This window comes from Neofelis nebulosa, chromosome 15, assembly GCF_028018385.1.
Source record: "Neofelis nebulosa isolate mNeoNeb1 chromosome 15, mNeoNeb1.pri, whole genome shotgun sequence".
Classification (NCBI taxonomy): domain Eukaryota; kingdom Metazoa; phylum Chordata; class Mammalia; order Carnivora; family Felidae; genus Neofelis; species Neofelis nebulosa.
Window position 1 is genome coordinate 34,184,804 of NC_080796.1, and position 23,471 is coordinate 34,208,274.

The window sequence follows — 23,471 nt, forward strand, 5'->3', positions numbered from 1 at the left end:
AAAATTCAGTACTCAGAATGCAATATAAAGAAACTTATAAAGAAAAGTAATTAAGACCCCAGGCTCTTAAGCCAGACTTCTGGGTTCAAATTCTAGTTCTACTCCTGAACTTGGACAGATTATTTAACTTCAGTGTACTTGTTTACTCATGGTGAAATAGGAATAATAATAACCTCAAAGATATATTATGAACATGTAATAGGCTAATCTATGTGAAGTGCTTAGGACAATGTTGGACACCTTGAAGGCACTCAGTAGTGTTAGCTAATATGATAGTTCATGAGATAAATTCCTAATAAACTACAAATGCAAGGAAATTTCTATGCCCTGATTAAATTATACATCATAAACCTAGTGCAAATATTACTGAAGATGAAATATTTGAAGCATTTCCTTTAAAATCAGGAATAAGAAAAAGATGCCTACCAAAACTAATTTTCTTGGGGCGCCTGGGTGGCACAGTTGGTTGAGCATCTGACTTCAGCTCAGGTCATGATCTCGTGGTTTGTGAGTTCAAGCCCCACCTCGGGCTGGGTGCTGATAGCTCAGAGCCAGGAGCCTGCTTCGGATTCTGTGTCTCCCTCTCTCTCTGCCCCTCCCCCACTTGTGCTCTGTCTCTCAAAAATGAATAAATGCAAAAAAAAATTTTTTTAATCAAAAAAACTAATTTTCTTTAATATTGTATTGGAACCCTAGATTACACAGAAAGAAATGCAAAAGAAATAAAAAGTGTATGGGATGGATAAAAAGAAACAAAGTCATCATTAATCTCAAACAATATAAGTAGTTACATAGAAATTCAAGAGACTCTATAGTCAAATTATTAAAACTAATACAGTTTCAGGGTGCCTGGGTAGCTTCATCAGTCAGGCGTCTAACTCTTGATTTCGGCTCAGGTCATGATCTCACAGTTCATGGGTGTGAGCCCTACATCGGGCTCCATGCCGGCAGTGCAGGGCCTGCTTGGGATTTTCTCTCTCCCTCTCTCTCTACACTTCCCCAACTCGCATGCACGCTCTCTCTTTCAAAATAAAAAATAAACCTAAAAAAATAAAACCGTACATTTTAGCAAAGATGCTGCATACAAAATAAGATTTTTTTAAATTACATTCTTTTTGTTTTAAATATAGAACTAGACTTTTTTTTCTTAAGTTTATTTATTTATTTTGAGAGAGAGAAAATCGCAACGTGGGGCTCCATCTCACAAACCATGAGATTGTGACCTCAGACAAAATCAGTCAGATGCTTAACCAACTGAGCCACCCAGGTGCTCCTAATTGCATTCTTAAACATTAGCATAAAAAGGTAGAAAGTAAGGGCACCTGGGTGGCTCAGTTGGTTAAGTGTCTGACTTCAGCTCAGGTCACAATCTCACAGTTCATGAGTTGGAGTCCTGAGTCAACCTCTGTGCTGGCAGCTCAGAACGTGGAGCCTGCTTCGAATTCTGTGTCTTCCTCTCCCTCTGCCCCTCCCCACTTGCACGTGCGCGGTCTCAAAAATAAATAAACATTAAAAAAAATTTTTTTTAAGTTAGAAAATAAATTTTAAAGAACTAAGCCCTGGGCAAGCACAGGTAAGAGATGGGGACTCCCTTATTCTGCCCAGGATCCCATCATGAAATGGGATCTTTGATGTGGTGCACTGAGAATATTGAGGCCCTGATCACCCTTGCCCTGACTTGAGAGGTGGTGGTTCCATGCCAGGACAGCAAGGCCATGTATCCCCTCACTGCCACCAGCACCAACTCCTAGAGCAGGGGAGGGAGGGGATCACTCAAGAGAAGCTTGCTGTTATCCACATTCCTAGCTCCAGAGTCTGGCTCAGAGATTTTGCCCGCGGTGGAGGGAGGGGTAGAGAAAGCTATAAAACAGCCCCTAATCTCTTCCCAAAGGAACTGACTTCATTTACAACAGAGCCTGGAGAAGTTCAAGGCTAAGGGTCCTCTCAAGAATAGTAGAGAGAATGGGAGAATGCTACAGCTGGGAGGAGCCTTCATGAGTCAGAACAAATATCAAACACTGACCTTTAAAGAAGCCATGATTTGATTGGGCTGGTTTGTAGGACAATTTGTCCTGGTTGAGTGTTTTTCTTTGAGCACTCTGAATATGTTATCCCACTGTGTTCTGACCTTGAATATCTATATAATACAGAAGGAATCTGTTTCTATAATCTATATCTAGCAGAGCTGTCTTTCAAAGATTAAGATGGAATAAAACCTTTCCCAGATAAACAAAAACTGAATTTGTTGCTAGCAGACCCACCTGACAAGAAATACTAAAGCAGAATATTCAGACTGAAAGCAAATGACCCAAAAGATAATTCAGATCCACATGAAAAAAACAGAGAGCACTCATAAATATATATGTAATTGTAAAAGACCATATAAATGCATATTTTCTCCTTTCTTTCCTTAACTGATTTTAACAAGTGATGTCTAAATAATATGTATATAATGTATTATTGAGCCCACAGCCTATAGAAGTATAATATATTTGCCAGTAACAGCACAAGGGAGATGGATGAGAACAAAGTTATAATGAGCTAAGGAAATGACTACAGATGTTAAAGTAACTATAATAATGTATTGTTGGATTTGTAACATTAATTTATAAAACAGGTAAAACATTACTACCACCAAAAGAGGGAAAATGGAGTAGAAGTATATGGGAGTAATGTTTCTACATATCACTGGAATTAAGCCAAGTATAAAGCCAAAGCTGAACTTAAAATGTATGTGGTAAACCCTAGAGCAACCATTAAAGAAAAAACTCAAAATAGACAATTCAAAAATAATAGTTGGAGATTCCAGCACCCTACTTTCAGTAATGGGTAGAACAACTAGACAAAAGGTAAACAAAGAAATGGAAGACTTGAACAACACTATGAACCACCTAGATCCAAAAGACATCTATGAAACACTCCATCCAACAACAACAGAATATATATTCTTGTCAAGTGCACCTAGAGTGTTCTTCAGGATAGACAATATGCAGGCCATGAAACAACCTCAGTAAATTTAGAGGAATAGAAATAATGGAATGTATGTTCTTAATGGAACAATGGAATGAAATTAGATATCAAGACTTGAAAACTCACAAGTATAAGGAAACTAAACAACAGATTCCTAAATAACCAGTGGGTCAAGGAGGAGGAAGTCAAAAGAGAAATCAGAAAATACTTTGAGATGAATGAAAATAAAGATAGCACATGCCAAAATTTATGGAGTGCAGCTAACGCAGTGCTCACAGAGAAATTTATAGCTGTAAATGCCTATGTTAAGAAAAGAAAAATCTCAAATTAGTAACCTGATCTTCCACCTTAAGATACTAGAGAAAGAATAGCAAACAAAGCCTAAAGAAAACAGAAAGAATAATGGAGATTACAGTAGAAATAAATGAAATAGAGAATAAGAAACAAAACAGATGAACATATGGGAGAAAAAAAAGAAAAAAGAGAGGGAGGGAAGCAAACCATAAGAGACTCTTAACAATAGAGAACAAACTGAGGGTTACTGGAGGGTAGGTGGGTGGGGGGGTGGGCTAAATGGGTGATGGGCATTAAGGAGGGCACTTGTTATGATGAGCACTGGGTATTATATGTTAAGTAATGAATCACTGAATTCTACTCCTGAAAGCAGTGTTATACTGTATGTTAACTAACTAGTATTCAAATAAAAATTTGAAAAAAAGAAAAAGAAAAAAAGAACTATCTTCCCCATAAAAAGAAAAAGAAAAGAAAAAAAAGAAAGTCAACAAACTAAAAATTAGTTCTTTGAAGCAAAAGAACCAGCTGGTCCACCCACAGAATCATTAAAAATAATGCATTGCCATATTTAAGCCACCAGACATTTTGAGTGGTTTGTTATACAACATCAAATAACCAAACAACTCACCCCACACACATAAATCAATTTTAGGTGAATTGAATACATATATAGAGAAAAGCAAAATTATAAACTTTTAGATGAATAGAGTAAGGAATGGTTTCTTAACACTCAAAAGTACAAATCATAATTTAAACTATGATAGTACATTAAAATTTTAAACTTCTGTTAAACAAAAGATAGTATGAGCAAAGTAAAAATGCAAGGCAAACACTGGGAGAGTATCTTCAAAATGCAAATAACCTGCATAAGATCATTATTCAGAATATATAAAGAACATCTACTCAGCTAATAAGAAGGACAATCAAATGGAAAAATAGAACCTGAAAAATGGGTAGTGCACAAATAGGAAGAGCCAGATATCAAATAAACAGCAAAAGATGCTCAAACCCCCCTCATAACTGTCAAGAACTAGGAGTAATCTGAGATTATACTCTGCTTGCAAATTAACAAGTTAGCCCGACAGTTTCATGGATTCTGGCAAAAGACACCAGACTATTATTCACAGCACAGCCAGCAGCATGAGCTTTACGTTTGTGTCATTGCCTTTTGAGTCCCATAGGAGCAACGCAGAGAAGCCCAGACAGATACTACACACATAGTGTATCGTCTCTTAAATCTTAACCTTAAGGAACTCTAGTCTGTCAAAGTGAGCTGCAAGCAAGTCTGCCCAGCTGTGGCTCCAGAGAACGAGTTCTCTTCATTACACTGGACAGTAAGCAAACCTACCCTCTACTCTGGAAGGAAACACCACCTCTGTTGTCCTAGGCTGTTCACTCTGCAGACATCCTCGATAAGATAGTCTGGAACAAAAGCTGTCATTACCATTGCTCTCAAGAGGTGCCGTACCATGAAGAGTCCTTTGAAGAACTGTAATCAGAGAGTACAGATTATAACATGTAGATATGTTTTCACACTGGTGAGATTGGCACCAGGCAGACACCTACAAGTATTAGTAGTGGGATGTGGAACAACAAGAATGTGCATACTTGCTGAGTGTCACCTGTCACAACCACTGGAGATCAGTTTGGTGAGATCTAGTGAAACTGAGGGTCCGTATCCCCTACAGCCCAACAGTTCCACTTCTGTTTATATACCCTAGCAATACTCCTGAACGTGTATGTAGTGAGACATGATTAAGAGCATTTATTGCAGCATTATTTGTAATAGCCAAAAATGTGTTTTATTAGCCTTTATATTCCTCTGTATGCCATACTTAAAATATGTGTTAATTGAAATTACATATATACACATATACTTAGATACAGACATATATACCTTATGTTACCAAATGCCTTTGAAAGGGGTATCATTAAAAACATACTTACACATTTTCATATTTTGTAAATGAGGAAACCAAAGCTGCAAGAAGTTAATAAACTTACCTAAGGGAGCTAGAAATTTAAACCCACATCTGTAGATTTCCTAGGAGAGGAGAGAAAAACAAATCCCTCCTGTGCCTCTTCCCACAGCACTCCTCACTCACTCCTCCGACACATTGATAATTCTGTAGCTTACATCATCTAACATCACCAAGGGCTGGCTATTCTAAACCCTAATTTTCCACCCAGAAGAAAACTTTTCTTAGCTGCGTCCACAGCTGTGATCGCAATCTGGGACAACCAGGCATAGGTCAAACAGCCACAGGTCATCAGAAAGGGGAAAGAAAAAACTTCTCAGTGATTGTGAGGCTTTCAGGGCAAAATCCAAGCTACCCCTTTTTCCTGATGCCTGGCTTCAAACAGCAAACTTCTTTTATGCCAGAATATTTGCCATTAGGTCTGGAGTTCACTGCTCTGCTTAGAGAGGCAGCCCCTGCCAGGGCATCCACATGCTCTGCTAAATCCGTTCTTTCATTCCCACATTTCTTCTCTCATCCACTCATTTGGTTATGTTTAGTGCCTTCTCTAAGGCATGTGTTGTGTTTTCCTTTCATTTCTCCATCCAGAAACTGTAGAAACAGTTAAGGCAGACTGAATGTACCCTTGAGAATGTAGATGAGTCACTCTGTCACCCCTAGTTAACCATTAGAGGTAAATGCCTCTGTGGATGTGGGAATGTGTCCAATTAAGTTTGATATATGCAAAATGCATTTCTACATAGCAACAGGATTGGAATTTTCCAAAGGTCTTTGGACCTTTGCTATAGTTTATTTATGTACTAATATGGAAAAATCTCTAAGATACATTGTTAAGTGGAAGGATTAAGATGCAGAATGGTGTATATCATGTGCTACCATGAATATATCTGCACATATTTGCTAATAACTGCATAAGATATCTCTGGAAGGATACACAGAGAGTCAGTGTTGGTTGCCTAAGGGAAGAGGAACTGTGAGGCTAGAGTACTAGCATAGGATAAAAAGGTCTTCCTATAAACCCTTTAATAATTTCTCTATTTGGAGATAGATAGATACATACATACATACATACATACATACATACATACATATTACCTGTTTGAAAATTACATTTAAATTATTTTATTTATGTATTTTATATTTATTTTTTAAATATTTGAGAGAGCATGAGCAGGGGAGGGGGAGAGAGAGAGAAAGAGAATCTCAAGCAGACTCTGTGCTGACAGCATGAAGTCTGATGCTGTGCTCAAACTCACGAATGGTGAGACCATGACCTGAGCCGAAATCAAGAGTTGGCTGCTTGGGGTGCCTGGGTGGCTCAGTCGGTTAAGTGTCTGCCTTCAGCTCAAGTGATGGTCTCACAGTTTGTGAGTTCAAGCCCCATGTCGGGCTCTGTGCTGACAGCTCAGAGCCTGGAGCCTGCTTTGGGTTCTGTGTCTCCATATCTCTCTGCCCCTCCCCTGCTCACTCTCTCTCTCTCTCTCTCTCTCTCACAAAAATAAACAAACATATAAACATTTGGGGCACCTGGGTGGCCCAGTAGGTTTAGTGTCTGACTTTGGCTAAGGTCATGATCTCATGGTTTGTGAGTTCAAACCCCATATCGGGGTCTGTGCTGACAGCTCAGAGCCTAGAGCTTGCTTCAGATTCTGTGTCTCCTTCTCTCTCTGCCCTTCCCTGACTCATTCTCTCTCTCTCTCTCTCTCTCTCTCTCTCTCTCTCTCTCTCTCTCTGTCTCAAAAATAAAAATAAAAACATTACAAAAAATTTTGAAAATAAATAATCAAACATTTTAAAAATTTCAAAAAAAAAAGAGTTGGATGCTTAACCAACTGAGCCACGCAGACACCTCTAAATTTAAATTATTTTAAATCACAATATCATAGGCTCTGGTAGTACTGTGAATATGACTTACCTTTTTAATTATATTTCATCCGTTCATATTTTTGAGTACTTACTAGTTGCTAGATAAAATATACCAAACATCCTTGTAGAGGTTAAAGGATGTCCCCAGACTTTAGGTGTCTTCAACTCTCACCCAATATACAAGGATGTGGTAACCATAGTGCTAAGTGTGTGAGCTAACACTATCTAATTTGGGAAAACTGCAGGTTTGGGTTTCAATGCCACCAAACCCTGGAAATGATACATCTTGAATGAGAAATAATGAGGAGTTAGAACTGAAACCTGCACATAAGCCAGGACATTCAAAGGGCTATACCCTCAGTTAAAAAATAATAATAGTAATAATTACATTAGAAAAAGTCGCCCTACCTGTAAGAAAGGAAGACAAAGCAGCTTATTTGCCAGATACCAAAATCTGGGTGGGGGAAAAAAAAAAAGTCCCTATCTCATGCGAGTTTGGGTTTAATTTATACTCTGATTATTTCAGAAATCCTCAAGTCAATAAATTAACATAATAAGTGTCTAGACAGGTTACCCATGAGGGATCTGGCAAAAGCAAATGCTAAACTTCTCTTGAGGGACACATCCTCAACCAGGGTGGCACAAAATTCCTATACAAAGAAGCCCTGCTGAAAATGAGCTTACAGTCCAAAATTACAAAATATACTTAAGTGATTGTCAGCAGACATAATAAACCTCACAATTCGACTTTGAAGAACTTGAATAAAACTACTAGATAGAAATTATCAGAATAAGTTTATATAAAATCAATGGATGAAAAACCTAAGAATAAGACATTCAAAAAAAGAACAGGGAGATTCACAAGAGAACCAAATGAACTTCAATAAATAAAAAAATACAGAAATTTTATAGTGGATAGTTTAAAGTGCAGAATTGGCACAGGTTTAAAAAAATGGTGAACTGAGAAGTGCCTGGGTGGCTCAGTTGGTTAAGTGTTTGACTCTCACGGTTTGAGTCCTGCGTCTGGCTCCACACTATAAGTGCAGAGCCTGCTTTGGAATTCTCTCCCCCTGCCGCCACCTGCCGCCCCTCCCCTGCTTGTGCTCTCTGTCTCACTCTCACTCTCTCTCTCTCTCTCTCAAAATAAATAGACCTTTTAGAAAATGGTGAACTGAGGGGCACCTGGGTGGCTCAGTTGGTTGAGCATCCGACTTCGGCTCAGGTCATGATCTCATGGCTCGTGAGTTCGAGCCCCGCGTCAGGCTCTGTGCTGACAGCTCAGAGCCTGGAGCCTGCTTCAGATTCTGTGTCTCCCTCTCCCTCTGCCCCTCCCCCACTCACACTCTGTCTCTGTCTCTCTCAAAAATAAATAAACATTAAAAAAATTTTTTTAAAGAAAATGGTGAACTGAAAGATAGTTCTAAATGGCAACACAGAAGATAAATGAAAATGTGGAAGAGACATTGAGTGTAAAATAATAAAGTCTAGCATTTTTAAGTAAGAGTTCCAGAAGGAGAAAGTAGGTAAGAATCGATACTTGAAGATACATTTACTGATAATTTCAATAATTGATAAAACACTCTAATCTTCAGATTTGGGAATTATGAGACCTGATCAGGTAAGGTAGTCATCCAATGGAATACTATACAGCAATAAAAAAGAACTATAACCACATGCAACACCTTGGATGAATCTCACAAACATACTGTTAAGTTCAAATTGCCAGATACAAAAGAGTACGTACTGTATGCATCCATTTGTATAAAGGTCAAAAACAGGAAAAATTCATCTCCAGCAGTAGTAAACAGGATAATGGTTACCTTGAAGAAATGGGTAGGTAGTATTTAGAAGGGGTTAACAGGGCAGCAGTGTTCCTGAGATTCAAGTAATGATCTGATTCTTGATCTGTGTGCTAGTTACATGGATGATATCATCTTAAGAAAATTTGTATAGATGATTTTGGTGTTCTTCTCTATTTAACTTATATATACTCTAACAAAATATTCACACACAAAAAGCCCTCCAAACCCAAACAGACATAAGGTGGTGGTGGTACTGTTTTCATATATGTAATCTCTTAACCTTTCCAACAATTGTTGAAGGTAAGCCTTGTTTTCATACATTTGCAAATGGACAAACTGAAGTCTAGAGGGGTCAAGTGACCTCGACAGGGTAATTCAAGTGTAGTAGCAGAGCCAAGACACTTGTCCAGGTCTTCTGACTCCAATTCCAATCATGTTTTCATAATTTCATAAAAAATTACAGTCCTGGTATCCTTTTAAAGCATACATTATTTTCTGAAAGATGGTCTTTTACAGAAATAAAATAAATGAAAATTCTTTATCATTGGTCACCTAAGATAGTGCATCAAGGCTATTTTTCAGAGCTGTACTTTATCAATATCTGTGTCCATCCATGTGCTTTTATATTCTTCTTTCTGTTCACTGAGAGTTTAGACATTAATAAAAATTATCTCTGATTTAGGAATCCTGCCGAAAATTGATCTAGTAAAACAACCTCCATTTCTCTCTCTCTCAGGTTATATTATTCATTGCATAAAAAACAAAACAAATACCATGTATATTATAATCAAGATAATTAAGCACTAAGATAATGTCATTAGTTAAGAGGTTTTGGCGTTACAAATATATAAAACTAAAATATTCTGACAACTCAGGAATATTTCATGAAATTAATATTTTAAGTTTAATTAATAACCACTTATAGGAATGATTCATCTTTAATTAAGATTTTTTACCAGGTCACTAGACTTCTGCCACTTTTTGAGGTCATCAAAACAGAGTTGGACATGTAATAATAATTACTGTTTATTAAACACTGTGTGCTAGGGAATCTGCTGGACATATTTTATCCATTTAGTCAGTAGTATTTAACCTTTTTTATTTAATAGGTACTCCATAGCTATTTTTTGATTTGATTTGATTTGATTTTAGGATCCTTAACCTGTTTTGGGAACTTTCATAAAACTGTAAGTACAGTTAAATCAGTAAGTGCAGACAATGTTAGGGATGTCTTGGGGGCTTAGCTATTATTTTTTATGAATTACAGTTTGGCTTGACAGCTGTCCTTGTGTTGACAGCTCTTCTGATTATAGCAGTTGTCAAACTCCATCCTTAAGCAGGTTGTAAATCCTGGCTTCTTCCGATTAAAACTGGGTCAGAGCCAATGGCAGGTTAACTAGAGGCCAGTATTCTACTACTGTATGTCCTCACTAGTTCATCTTAAATGGGTTTTGCAAAGCACCGTTCTAAAACCCATATTTGCCTCTGTTTAACTTTGGTGTTTTTTAATCTTCACATACCGGTCCTCCTGTTGTTTTGTGATTAAACATGGTTCTTGGTGAAGAGTATATTAGTGTACGTGTGGTCTTCCTTGTAAATGGCCTGTTAGCCTTCCCCTCCTCTCCCTCCACTGGGAATACTAACATCATTGCGTCTGTGTCTCCCAGGGGAAATCAAGGCTTTTCCTTGCACGTGCAGTCATGTGATTTCAGAGTGGGCAGGCTTTGTATCCTCATGAGCCCTCGGTCTTCCACGTAAAGCACCATCTGTTCTGTTCCTTCCACACTGTTACAGGGCAGTGGGAGGAGGCATTAGAGTGAAAATAAATAAAATAAAAAAGGAAAGAAATTCATCATCAAAACCCTGAGGATTAATGGAGTCAGAAGGCTCACTGCTCTGAATGAAAATTCATCTTCACCTGTGCCAGTGTCAGGGCTGCCTCTATGGCACTTGACAAATAGAGGTTCCCAGGGTACCATAAATTCAGCAACCGTTCTAATCCCTGTAGACTTGCTCAAGCTTTTCCGAGACAGGCTTATGACTGTTTTTGTATTTCCCAGCACATTGTGGGCACCAATATATCCCCTCATTAATTTGGTAAAATGTTAGCACCCTTCCCCTCTCTCATCTTCTTTGCCTTTGTCCATTTTGAGGGGATGGGAAGCTCACACATTTCTGAAAGATGACTCTGCTTTGTGAATTGTTCTTTACTTGAAGATGCCAAAGGCGGAGAATCAATTAACTAATGAATTTTGAGCAAATACCAAGTTCCCAGCACTGTGCTAGATGGAGAAGAGAATATAACAAAGCACGTAATCAAGTAGCTCACCAACTAAGTGGGGGTACAAACCGTATTTTTTTAAACTATTGTTGGGCACCTATATTTGGCAGTTGGCTCTGTGCGAAACAAAGGTAATTGATGATTACCAAATCAACAGTGCATCTCCAAGAAGTGTGTGTCTTCCTCCTACAAGGATAAGGCTCACCTGTATGGTTTCCTCTTGTCTTTTAAACCAGTCTTCCTCTTCCCTTCCCTTTTTTCTATTACAGCTTCCTGATTGCTTGATTCCTTGTGCTCATATCAGTCTGTCTTTGCATAAATCCCAGGCATTTGTTAATAATTAACTCATTTTCCTTATGGGCACCATATCCCTCACTCTGAAAGACTATTCTGCAACCCTGAAATTCCTAATTTACTCTTTTTTCTTTCCTTTTTTTTTTTTAAGTAGGCTCTAAACCCAGTGTGGAACTTGAACTCATGACCCCCAAGATCAAGAGTCGCGTGCTCTACCTACTGAGCCAGCCAGGTTCCTCCTGAACTTCCTGATTTAAACCTCACTTTACAGTTAGACTTGAGCTAAAATTTCACTCACATTTGTTAGGTTAGGGGATTATTATGTAGCCTGCTTAGCCTTTTCTCAGCTGGTTGGCTGTGGTCCTCTAGATGTGGAACTTAAAAATTTAAGCTCTATTCCTGGGTTAGTACTCATATGTTATATCCTATCTCACTGTTGGGAAAGTCGTTTCATTATATGCCATGTATGAAATTAACACTCCTTTGTCTGAGATGGCCAGCTTAGTGTCTTCAGCCATAGTACACATCTACTTAGCCTTGATCTTCATGCTTAGGAGCCTTAAGTATTGGGTTAGATTTGTGCCAAGTGTAATCTGACAGATCGTGGTAGTTATTATCCTGTATTACAGATTTATACACTAGGAAATTTATTCCTCTGATCCTGCTTTAAAAGTTCCAATTTTAAAACCTAACTGTTTCTTACAATAAGTGGAGACCGATAGCTGCAGCAAAAAGGTTAAATGATTATTTCTCAAAATATAAATGTCATGTAGCTAGTTCTATACCGGATAAATATCTCTTCTCACAACTACTTGATACTAGGCAGAGTGTCTTTAACTTCGTTATATGTTATAAGAGACTGCCTTCCATTGGAATCCAATCTGGTGTACAGTGATTCATGGTAAAACCATTCAGAAATGTAAAACTAAAATCTTCATTATATTATTTGAGGGACATCACTTTAAATTCTTGAAGGGATATTGTATTCCTACATACTTTCTGTTGAATCCTGGGCTTGGTGGGATATTCTGTCTCTGCCTTCCTCCCTGTCTGTGGCATACCATAACAAAATACAATCTCAGCCCATTAATACCTGTCCCAGGACTGGTCTAGGCAGTTCTTGCCTTTTTCTCCCTTTTCTCCTACTCTCTATGTATTATTCATTCATCCATCAAATGTTAATTTAACATTTATAATCCTGGTAGCTTTCTAAGAAATCCCACACCACTGAAGACAGAGATAGGGTTCTCAAATGGTCTGATTTTAGCTCAGAGTAAATTCTCCTCTCCATCTCTATTCACTTAGCACCACCTCTGAGCCTGTGTTATTATGTAGAGATTGGTGCCCAAGTGAAGCTGTCCCAAGGACATAACTCATCACAACCTGGTTTTGGCTGTTGGCTCTATGCCATCAAACAGCACATAGCAGGGGGGCCAGAGCTGGAAACACCCACCAGCAGAGGAAAGAGTCAAGGAGCCAGAGAAACTATCTGAGTAACAATAAAGAGCAAAGGAAGACATATCACTACTAAATCACCAAACTCCTATAGAGTTCTACTTCCACTTAAGATATAGAAAACCATAAGAGAACAATGCTCCCATCCTAACAAGAAGAAAAGGATAGATAATCTACAAGATTGTTAATTTCTTGAACCCATCAGATAGCAGAGGTTGCATGGCAGCAAAGTAAACTGGATTCCAAAGGATGACAGTCCCCCACAAGACACACAAACTGTTTCGCCTTCAGTGGAGCACCTAAGGAGGAAGCAGCCACCATAAACGCTGGTAAGAAAACAGCTAAAATCGACAGATTCTTAAAGTGAGTTAGTCTGACATTCTAGAGTAACAGGGAGCCTCAGACCCAAGAGGAATCCTCATTCACATGCTCTTTGCCATAAACTGGGAGAACCATAAGAGGAACTGAGAACAGAGAGAGCCCTTCCCAGTGACACACAGGCATGAAACCCTGCCATTTCCCTAGATTCTTACTTCATACAAAGCAAAATGCTTAAGCCCCTCAGGAAGAGCAGAAAACTTTTCTGTCCTCTTCTCTTGTCCCCAGGCTCAGGCAGATATCCACTGCTTTTGAAGGAGGAGTAAAAGCAAAATCTGTCTGCCACTCGGGAAGGACAGGGAACCCTACACTGACACCAAGCAGACATTTCTCGCCACTGAGGGCAGGGCATGAAGCTCTCTCCCTCTCCAGATAGGTTTTCCCTCATACAAGGTAGAGTTTGGTTGACATCTGGGGGACAGGGATGCAGGAACACTGAGAAATTGCCACCTCTGAGGACCTGCCTAAGACTGAGACCAGCCCAAAAGGACAAAGAGGCCATGAGGCTTGCCCTGAGTAATAAGCAATCGCACTCTTATTGGTGGAGAAGGAGCAAGAGTGCAGAGAGAAACTCCCTCTGTAGTAGACGTGCAGAGACTGCGGAAGGCTGCGGCGGGACGGGGGTGAGGGGCAAGAATACTGGCACCCGAGAACACTCAAGAAACAAGGTAACTGCAGCCCACAGATGGAGGAATTTTAAAGTGTGTGATGCATTGAAGTTATCTGTAGCAGCAACAAAACCCAAACCCAGTTCAGCTGCTGGCCAGATTGACTCAACACCCATATTAACTGTATGACAGTAGAAGAGGCATAGCTATTTCTGGATGTAAATAGTGTCCTTCTACATATGTTCTGCAGTCAAAACTGAGACATAGAGTAGCAAGGAAAAAACAACTCATTGTTAAACTATAAATTAGTAATTGACAGAGCAAGTAGATAAAAATTTAGCAAGCATATGAAAGAATTGAACAATACTAACAACCAACTTGACTTAATTAACATCTGTAGATCTCTCTAGAACATCTATAGAACACTCCACCTAATAAACAGAATACATCATTTCAAGTACACTTGGAACACTTATCAAGATAAACCATATTTAGGCCATAAAACAAACTTCAACAAATATTTTAAAGTTTTCCCTGAGACCACCACAGAATTAAATTAGAAGTCATTTACAAACACATATCTGGAAATCTCCCACACACACAATTGTGCAAAACTTCAACACACTTCTAAATAACTCATAGGTCAAAGAAGAAATTCCAAGGGAAATTACAAAATATTTTGAACTGAATGAAAAGAAAAACTATCAGAATTTTGGGATGCAGCTACAGTAGTGCTTAGAGGGGAATTAAGTGCTTTTATTAGAAAAGAAGAAAGCTCTCAATGACCCAAGATTCTACCTTTCAAAAGTTAGAGAAAGAAGAGCAAATTAAGCCCAAGACAAGCATGGGCATAAAATAATAAAGATCAGAGTAGGGGCGCCAGGGTGGCTCAGCCGGTTGAGTGTCCAACTTCAGCTCAGGTCGTGATTTCACAGCTCGTGAGTTTGAGCCCCGTGTCCAGCTCTGTGCTGACAGCTCAGAGCCTGGAGCCTGCTTTGGATTCTGTGTCTGCCTCTCTCTCTGCCCCTAACCCACTCGCATTCTGCCTCTGTCTCAAAAATAAATAAACATTAAAAAAATTTTTTTTAAATCAGAGTAGAAATTGTGGAAATAGAAAACCAAAAATCCATGAAATCATTGAAAATCTTTGAGATGGTTAATAAACCTGGTTGGCCTCTAGCTAGAGCAATAAAAAATAAATAAAGTACTATTTTCAGGAACAAAAAGGAGATGTCACAAACCATACAGATATTATGAAGCAAATAAGGGGACATTATGAGCAACTTTATAGCAATAAATTAGATAACTTGGAGGAAATGGACACATTTCTTAAAAGACACAAAGTCAAAAAAGAAATTAATAACCTAGATAGCCCTATATCTATTTATTAAGGACATTGAATTTGTAGCTAAGAACTTTTCCACAACAAAATTTCCAGGCCCCAGTTGCTTCACTGGTGAATTATACTAAATGTTTAAGGAAGAAGTAAAACTAATTCTACACATCAACTCTTTCAGAAAGTAAGAGAAGGAATACTGTCCAGCTCATTCTATTAGGCTGACATTACCCTAATACCAAAACCAGAAAAAGACTCTAGAGGAAAAGAAAACTGCAGGCCAATATCTCCCATGAATATAATGTTATATTGTATATACAATATACAAAAAGGATAATAAGTCATACTCAAATGCCTTTATCCTAGGAATGCAAGGTTGGTTCAGCAATGGAAAATCATTGTATTTCACCATATCAACAGATCAAAACCAAAGCGAAACATATGATTGTTTCCATATATGTAAAAAAAAAGAAAAAACAGTTGACAAAATTCAACCTCCCTTCATGATTAAAAAAAAAATGCAGCAAAATAAGAACAGAAGGGAATTTTCTCAACCTGAAGTAATTGATAGCTAACATGATTCTTAATGGTGAAAGGCAAAAGGCTTTCCTTCTGATCAGAGCAAGCAAATATGCCCACCCTCCCCTTTGATTCAACATCATACTAGAAGTTCTAGTCAGTGCATTAACCAAAGGAAAGAAGTAAAAAGTAGATGGGTTTGAAAGGAAGAAATAAAACATCCTTTATTCACAGATGCCATGACCACCTACGTAGAAAACCCCAAAGAATCTATTTTTTAAAAAAATAGAATTAATAACTCGAGTTCAGGAGGTCGAGAGGCTCCCCTGCCATTACCAAAATGGAGACTTTGTGCTGGGTCCTGTTCTTAGTGCTCGAATGCCCCAACCTGAAGCTGAAGAAGCCACCCTGGGTACATATGCCATCGGCCATGAGGGTGTATGCTCTGGTGGTGGTGTCTTACTTCCCCATTACCGGAGGAATAATTTATGATGTTATTGTTGAACCTCCAAGTGTTGGTTCTATGACCAGTGAACATGGACATCAGAGACCAGTAGCTTTCTTGGCCTACAGAGTAAATGGACAATATATTATGGAAGGACTCACATCCAGCTTCCTGTTTACAATGAATGGGAGGTTTCGGTTTCACAATCCCGGACCAATCGAATGCACCAAACATTCCAAAACTCAGTAGATTTCTTCTTCTATTCATTGGATTTGTCTGTATCCTATTGAGTTTTTTCATGGCTAGAGTATTCGTGAGAATGAAACTGCCGGGCTATCTGATGGGTTAAAATGCCTTATGAGACAAAATCTGTAGATATTGGATTTGTTCCTGTTAATGAAGTTTTAAAGGCTGTACCAATTCTCTGATGTGAACTACGGAAAAGAATGAAGCAGCAGAAAAGAAGCATCTAGTGAAAACATAGGAAGCATGTTAAAGCTTGAACTAGAATGTCTTCTTGGTATCAAAGAGACAAGCTTATCACAGTATTTTTTCCTGCTGGCCTATGCCAACGTACAAACGATGTTAAGTAGCATTTTCCTCTTAGTTTTTCATTTCTTAGAGAAAATATTCTCCATTTCTACCACTTTAATACTGAATAAAGTGATAATTTTTTACAGCTCCCTTAACATTTTTTGGAGAGGATATTTGTGACTCCAAATTAATGTAAAATCAGGAAGTGAGATACCATAAGCTGGGAACTCTAGACAGATGATCAGCTTTACCTGTGGTGCTTTGCCTTTAAATAGAGTGTGTGCTCTGGAAAACAGTGTGGAGGTTCCTCAAAAAATTAAAAATAGACCTACCCTATGACCCTGCAGTAGCACTGCTAGGAATTTACCCAAGGGATACAGGAGTACTGATGCATAGGGGCACTTGTACCCCAGTGTTTATAGCAGCATTCTCAACAACAGCCAAATTATGGAAAGAGCCTAAATGTCCATCAACTGATGAATGGATAAAGAAATCGTGGTTTATATACATAATGGAGTACTACGTGGCAATGAGAAAGAATGAAATCTGGCCCTTTGTAGCAACGTGGATGGGACTGGAGAGTGTGATGCTAAGTGAAATAAGTTATACAGAGAAAGACAGATACCATATGTTTTCACTCTTATGTGGATCCTGAGAAACTTAACAGAAACCCATGGGGGAGGGGAAGGAAAAAAAAAAAAGAGGTTAGAGTGGGAGAGAGCCAAAGCATAAGAGACTCTTAAAAACTGAGAACAAACTGAGGGTTGATGGGGGGGTGGGAGGGAGGGGAGGGTTGGTGATGGGCATTGAAGAGGGCATCTTTTGGGATGAGCACTGGGTGTTGTATGGAAACCAATTTGACAGTAAATTTCATATATTAAAATAAATAAATAAATAAATAAATAAATAGAGTGTGTGACAGTATGTTATTTCAGATGTGTCTGCAAGACCATTTCCTGCACAATAAGGTGTATGAAAGGAGCAGAAATAATTTTTCTAAGACAAATAATAAAAGAAAATAAATTGAGTTCAGCAAGTTTGCAGGATAGAAAATCAGTTTACCAAAAAAAATTCCTATACACTGGTAATGAACAGTTGGAAACTGAAAGTTAAAAACACAAGGTCAGTATACAGATATCAGTTGTTTTCCTTTATACTTGCAATGAACCAACTGGAAATCAGAATTTTTAAAAATACAATTTATAGTAGCCTCAAAATTAAATTCTTAAGGATAAATCAAAATAAATGGACAGAGATACTGTTGTTCATTGATCAAAAGACTTGATGTTGTTAAGCTCTCCATTCTCCTCAAATTGATTTATATGTACTCCCAATCAAAATTCCAGCAGGACTTTCTGAAAAAATTTACAAGCTGATTCTAAAAGTTATATGGAAAAGCAAAGGACCCGGATGGAGGACACACCCTTACTTCAGGTTACTATAAAGTTACAGACATTAAGACAATGTGGTATTGGTCAAGAGATAGGTGTATAAATCAGTGAAACTTGGTAGATAACCCAGAAATAGACCCAATTACAAATGCTTGCTTGGGTGATCAATAAAGAGCAGCTGTAGGTTCACAGCAAAATTGAGGGGAAGGTACAGAGATTTTCCATATACCTCTTACCCCATGTATAGTCTGCCTCTAAAGAACCTTGTTCTAAAGAACAAACATGCTCCCTGTGTGTTTCTCCTTTACTCTCACACTACTACCACACTTCACTGCTGGTCACTGTGTGTTGTGAGTTTTTCCTCACAACAAGCAATTCTCTGTGATACCAGCTGAATGTTCTTCCACTTAATTCAATTCAGACACTATCTACCTTCCCCTCAGTCCCACAAGACTACACCTCTGCCTTCAGATGCCAGTCACAAGTCCCAAGTTGTCACCTGCACTTCTGACCAACCATCTATAAATTGTGGTTTCATGACCCCTTCTTGGGTTTGATAATCTGCTAGAGTGGCTCCCAGAACTCAAGGAAACACTTAGGTTTACTGGTTTAATATAAAAGGATATGATAAAGGATACAGATGAACATGGAGATGGAAAAGATACACTGGACCAGATATGGGGGAAGGGGAACAGAGTTTCCATGCCCTTACCAGTACCACCTGTTACATATTTCCAGGTGTTCAGCAGCCCAGAAGTTCTCTGAACCCCATACTTGGAGGATTTTTATGGAGGCTTCATTACATAGGCATGATTGATCATTAACTCAATCTCCAGCCTCTCTCCCCTTCCCAGAGGAAGGAGGTTGAAGCTGAAAATTACAAGCTTCCTTTTTTTTTTTTATAACTTTTTAAATGTTTATTTATTTTTGCCGCCCGGGGGCGGGGGGAGGGGAGGAAGTAGGCAGAGACAGAGGGAGACACAGAATCCCAAGCAGGCTCCAGGCTCCAGGCTCTGAGCTGTCAGCACAGAGCCCAACATGGGGCTCAAACTCACGAACCATGAGATCGTGACCTGAGCCAAAGTCGGACACTTAGCCGACTGGGCCACCCAGTGGCCCCATGAAAATTTCAAGCTTCTAATCATGGCTTGGTCTCTTTGGTGACCAGCCCTCTTTCTGAAGCAACCCAGAAGCTCACCAAGAGTCACCTCATTAAAACAAAAGATATTCCTATTATCCAGGAAATTCCAAGTGATTTAGGAGCTCTGTGTCAAGAACCAGGGTCAGAGACCAAGTATTAGAACAAAAGTTGCCTCTAGTGCTCTTATCACTTAGGAAAGTCCAGAGGTTTTAGGAGCTCTATGTCAGGAACTGGGGACAGAGACCAATATGTATTTTTTCTATTATTTCACACTCTGTCATTATCAACATCTCCAATCAGAGTGGTACATTTGTTATAGTTGATGAAGCTACATACATAAAATTATTCTCATAATTATTAAAATTATTATCATAATCACCCAAGGTCCAAAGTTTACATTACGGTTCACTCTCATTGTGTATTCTATAGACAAATGTAAAATGACATGTATCGATCATTATGATATCATACAGAGTATTTTCACTGCCCTAAAAATCCACTGTGCTCTGCCTGTTTATCCCTCTCTCACCCCTGCCTCTGGAAACCACTGATCTTTTTACTATTTCTGTAGTTTTGCCTTTTCCAGAATGTTCATATAGTTGAAATCGTATAGTAGGTAACCCTTTCAGATTGGCTTCTTTCACTTAGTAATAGGTATTTAAGGTTTCTCTATGTCCTTTAATAGCTTGATATCTCATTTCGTTTTAGTGCTGAGTAATATTACACTGTCTGGATGTATCATAGCTTATTTATCCATCACCTATTGAAGGACCTCTTGGTTGCTTCCAAGTTTGGGCAATTAGGATTAAAGCTGCTGCAGACATTCATGTGCAGATTTTTGAGTGGACGTAGGTTTTTGAGTGGATACCAAGGAGCATGGCTGCTGGGTCATATGGTAAGGGTATGTTTCGTTTTGTAAGAAACCCCCACACTGCCTTCCAAATGGCTGTACCGTTTCGCATTCCCACCAGCAATGAGTGAGTTCCTGTTGCTCCACATCCTCACCAGCACTTGCTGTTGCCAGTGTCCCACATTTTGGCCATTCTGGTAGGTGTGTACTGGTATGTTCTTTTAATTTGCATTTCCCTGATGACATGATGTGGGAATACACTTTCCAAAAGCGTATTTGCCATCTGTAGATCTTCTGTGGTGAGGCCTCCGTTAAGGTCTTTGACCCCATTTTTAACCCAATGCTTGTTTTCCTGTTGTTGAGCTTTAAGAGTTGTTTGTATATTTTGGGTAGTAGTCCTTTATCAGATGTGTCTTTTGCAAATATATTCTCCCAGTTTGTGTTTGCCTTGTCATTCCCTTACCATAGTCTTTCGCAGAGCAGAAGTTTTTTTATTTTAATGAGTCCCAGCTTATCAATTCTTTCTTTCATGGATTGTGCCTTTGGTGTCATAGCTAAAAAATCATTGTCATACCCAAGGTCATCTTGGTTTTTCTCCTGTCTTATCTTTTATGAGTTTTATAGACATTTTCTAGTACCTCTACCAGTATTAGTAATACCAGTATTCCTAATATTTATCATGCCTCAAACCAAGATTATTTCTCCCCTTCCATCATTTTCTTCTTCTCTTCCCCTCCAAAAACTCCTGCTCTTCCTTATTATGGTTCCTTATTTTAGAGATAATGTCACCAACATCTCTGTGGTCTCCCAGACTGAAAACGTAAGTTATCATCTTTGGTTCTTACAATTCTTTTGCCCATTATCCTTTTGGATTGATTTGTTAACACTTTTTAGATATCAAGGATATTAGCTCTTGTATGTGTTATATATATGAATATGTTTCCCAATTTATGGTTTACCTTTATATATCATATTTTGTGTGTGTGGTATAGGTGTTTTAAATTTTTATGTGTTCAAATTTGTCAATTTTAGGTTTCTATGTATTCAGATTTACCAGTAGTTTTCTTTATGTGCTTGGGTTTCATATCAAGTGCAGAAATACTCCGGCCATTTTATTCAATAGTAAACATTATGATCACAAGCAGTGGGTCTGTAAGCTTTTCAAAAACCTATAAAAATATTTGAAACCTAAGATAAAATACTGTTCTTCCAAAAAACAACAGGAAAATCACAAAATATAAACACATGTTTGTCTATAAATATAACATTTTATCAGCTTTATTAATTATCAAATTTAGTGTTTATAAACATTTCCTTAAAGCCCATCCTGTACTTTGCTATCTCCTATCCACATGAATTTAAGTGGCTTATTCAATCCCTTCTTTAAAAAAAAAAAATGTTTTTATGTTTATTTATCTTTGAGAGAGAGAGAATGCAAGCAGGGAAGGGGCAGAGACAGAAGGAGACACAGAATCTGAAGCAGGCTCCAGGCTCTGAGCTGTCAGCACAGAGCCTGACTTGGAGCTCAAACTCAGGAACAGTCAGATCATGACCTGAGCCAAAGTCAGCCGCTTAACCAACTGAGCCACCCAGGCGCCCCCAGTCCCTTCTTTAATTTTTTTTAATGTTTATTTTTTGAAGGAGAGAGAGAGAGAGAGAGAGAGAGCATGAGGGGGGCGGGGGGGGGGGGCAGAGAGAGAGGGAGACACAGAATCTGAAGCAGGCTCCAGGCTCTGAGCTGTCAGCACAGAGCCCAATGTGAGGCTCGAACTCATGAGCTGTAAGATAATGACCTGATCATGCTTAACCAACTGAGCCACCCAGGCTCCCCGCCCAGTCCCTTCTTTATATTCACGCTGACACTGGCTGATTTCAAGCCTCCTGAAAGAACTACTGTAGTTTCCTAATTGGTCTACCTGTCACAAATTTCTAGGCTGTCCAAGTCACTCATTGTAGAATTACCATCCTAGCACAGCGGCCAAATTACGCCACTCCCTTCTTTATAAATGCAAACTTTAGTATAGCATTCAAAACCACACTTTTGTCAGCATGGCTTAGTACAGCTTTCAAGGCCCTGCATACTTTGACTCAAGTCCAGCCTCTCTGCTTTTGACTGTCTGTATATTGTGTCCCAGAACCCACAGACAGTTCTCTGGGCACTCCCTGTGCTCTCCTGCCTCTGTTAGTGGCGTTTTCTCCCCCTGCAATGCCTTTCTGTCTCCACTTACCTGGAATTTTACTCTGTCCTTCAGAGCTCAGTTTACATATGAACTACTTGTGTTTTCCCTGATCCCTCAACTTCTCCACCCGCACCCCCACTTTTTTGCAGGTTTCTATGTGTGTGTGCACGCGCGCTCCACAATAGTTATTCTGTGTTAAGAGTGTCCAGTTTACATATTAGCCTCCCAGGTGTTAAACAAATTCTTCAGAGCAAGAATCTTAACTGGTAGGATTGTTATAGCATGTACTCAATAAAATGACCATTGAATCAAGCTTCCTACCCTTCTTTCTTTCCCTGTTTTTCTTTTTTGATTTGTTGTTGCTGTTATGTTACATCACACTGTGAAAGAGTATATAAAAGGTATATGAAGAATTTTAAATGTAACTTTAAAAAAATGAACCCACCACCTAGCTTAAGAAATGGAACATTGCCGTATCTTCAAAACCTCCTGTGTGTGCCTATCCAACCATGTGACCTTCCCTCCATGGGCAGGTCCTTCCCCAAGATTAACACTATCCCAAATTTTATATTAACAGTTTCCCTTTTAGTTTCACTACATAATTGTCTCTCTGAACAATGGTGTTTAGTTTGGTCTATTTTTAAAATTTTGTTTAAGTGTAATCATACTGTATATATTCTTCTGACTTGCTTCTTTCCCTCAACATTATGTCCTGGAGATAAACTCGTGTGTAAAACCATAGTTCATTAGTTTTCAATGCGGTATGGGATTTTATTGTAGAAGTAAACGGTATTTTATTTTCACGTTATTTTTAATGGGCATTTGCGTCGCTTACATTGGGGTCTATTACGAATAGTGCTGCTACACACATTCTTGCACGTCTCCTGGAGACCCATGCACGAGTGTCCATGGAGGATGGGAATAAGAGCAGGATTGCTGGGCCGCAGGGCCTGTGTGTGTGCAGGTTTAACACGTAATGCCAAACTGTCATCCAAAGTGACCCTACCAGGGCCCATCCGGAGGGGAGCTGCCCTTGTTCCAGGCTTCCTCAGTGCTTGGTATGGTCTGTTTTTAATTTTCACCTATCTAGTGGGTATGAATTGGTATCTTCTGGTTTTAATTTTCATTTCCCTGACGGCTAATGTGGT

The 23,471-nt window shown here is 38.8% G+C and overlaps 2 protein-coding genes across 9 annotated transcripts in view; both read left to right on the plus strand.

Annotated features, from left to right (window-relative positions):
* The window catches only part of ACBD6 (acyl-CoA binding domain containing 6), a 218,921-nt gene that overhangs the window by 186,464 nt on the left and 8,986 nt on the right, over positions 1-23,471 (plus strand). Inside the window, exons 8-9 of one of the 8 annotated variants that reach the window (XM_058701431.1) lie at positions 10,064-10,098; positions 11,641-11,793. The exons of 4 other annotated variants lie outside the window; for them this stretch is intronic. In XM_058701431.1, coding sequence (XP_058557414.1) covers positions 10,064-10,098; positions 11,641-11,673 — 68 coding nt within the window. In that variant the 3' untranslated portion in view covers positions 11,674-11,793. Of the gene's footprint in view, positions 1-10,063; positions 10,099-11,637; positions 11,794-20,920; positions 21,755-23,471 lie in introns of those variants that run through there. 3 more of the 8 variants (XM_058701436.1, XM_058701433.1, XM_058701434.1) reach the window with 3 other exon arrangements.
* On the plus strand, positions 15,000-17,154 carry LOC131496159 (oligosaccharyltransferase complex subunit OSTC-like). Its single transcript, XM_058701439.1, has one exon. It carries the CDS (start codon positions 16,123-16,125, stop codon positions 16,474-16,476), a length of 354 nt encoding a protein of 117 aa, XP_058557422.1. The 5' UTR covers positions 15,000-16,122; the 3' UTR covers positions 16,477-17,154.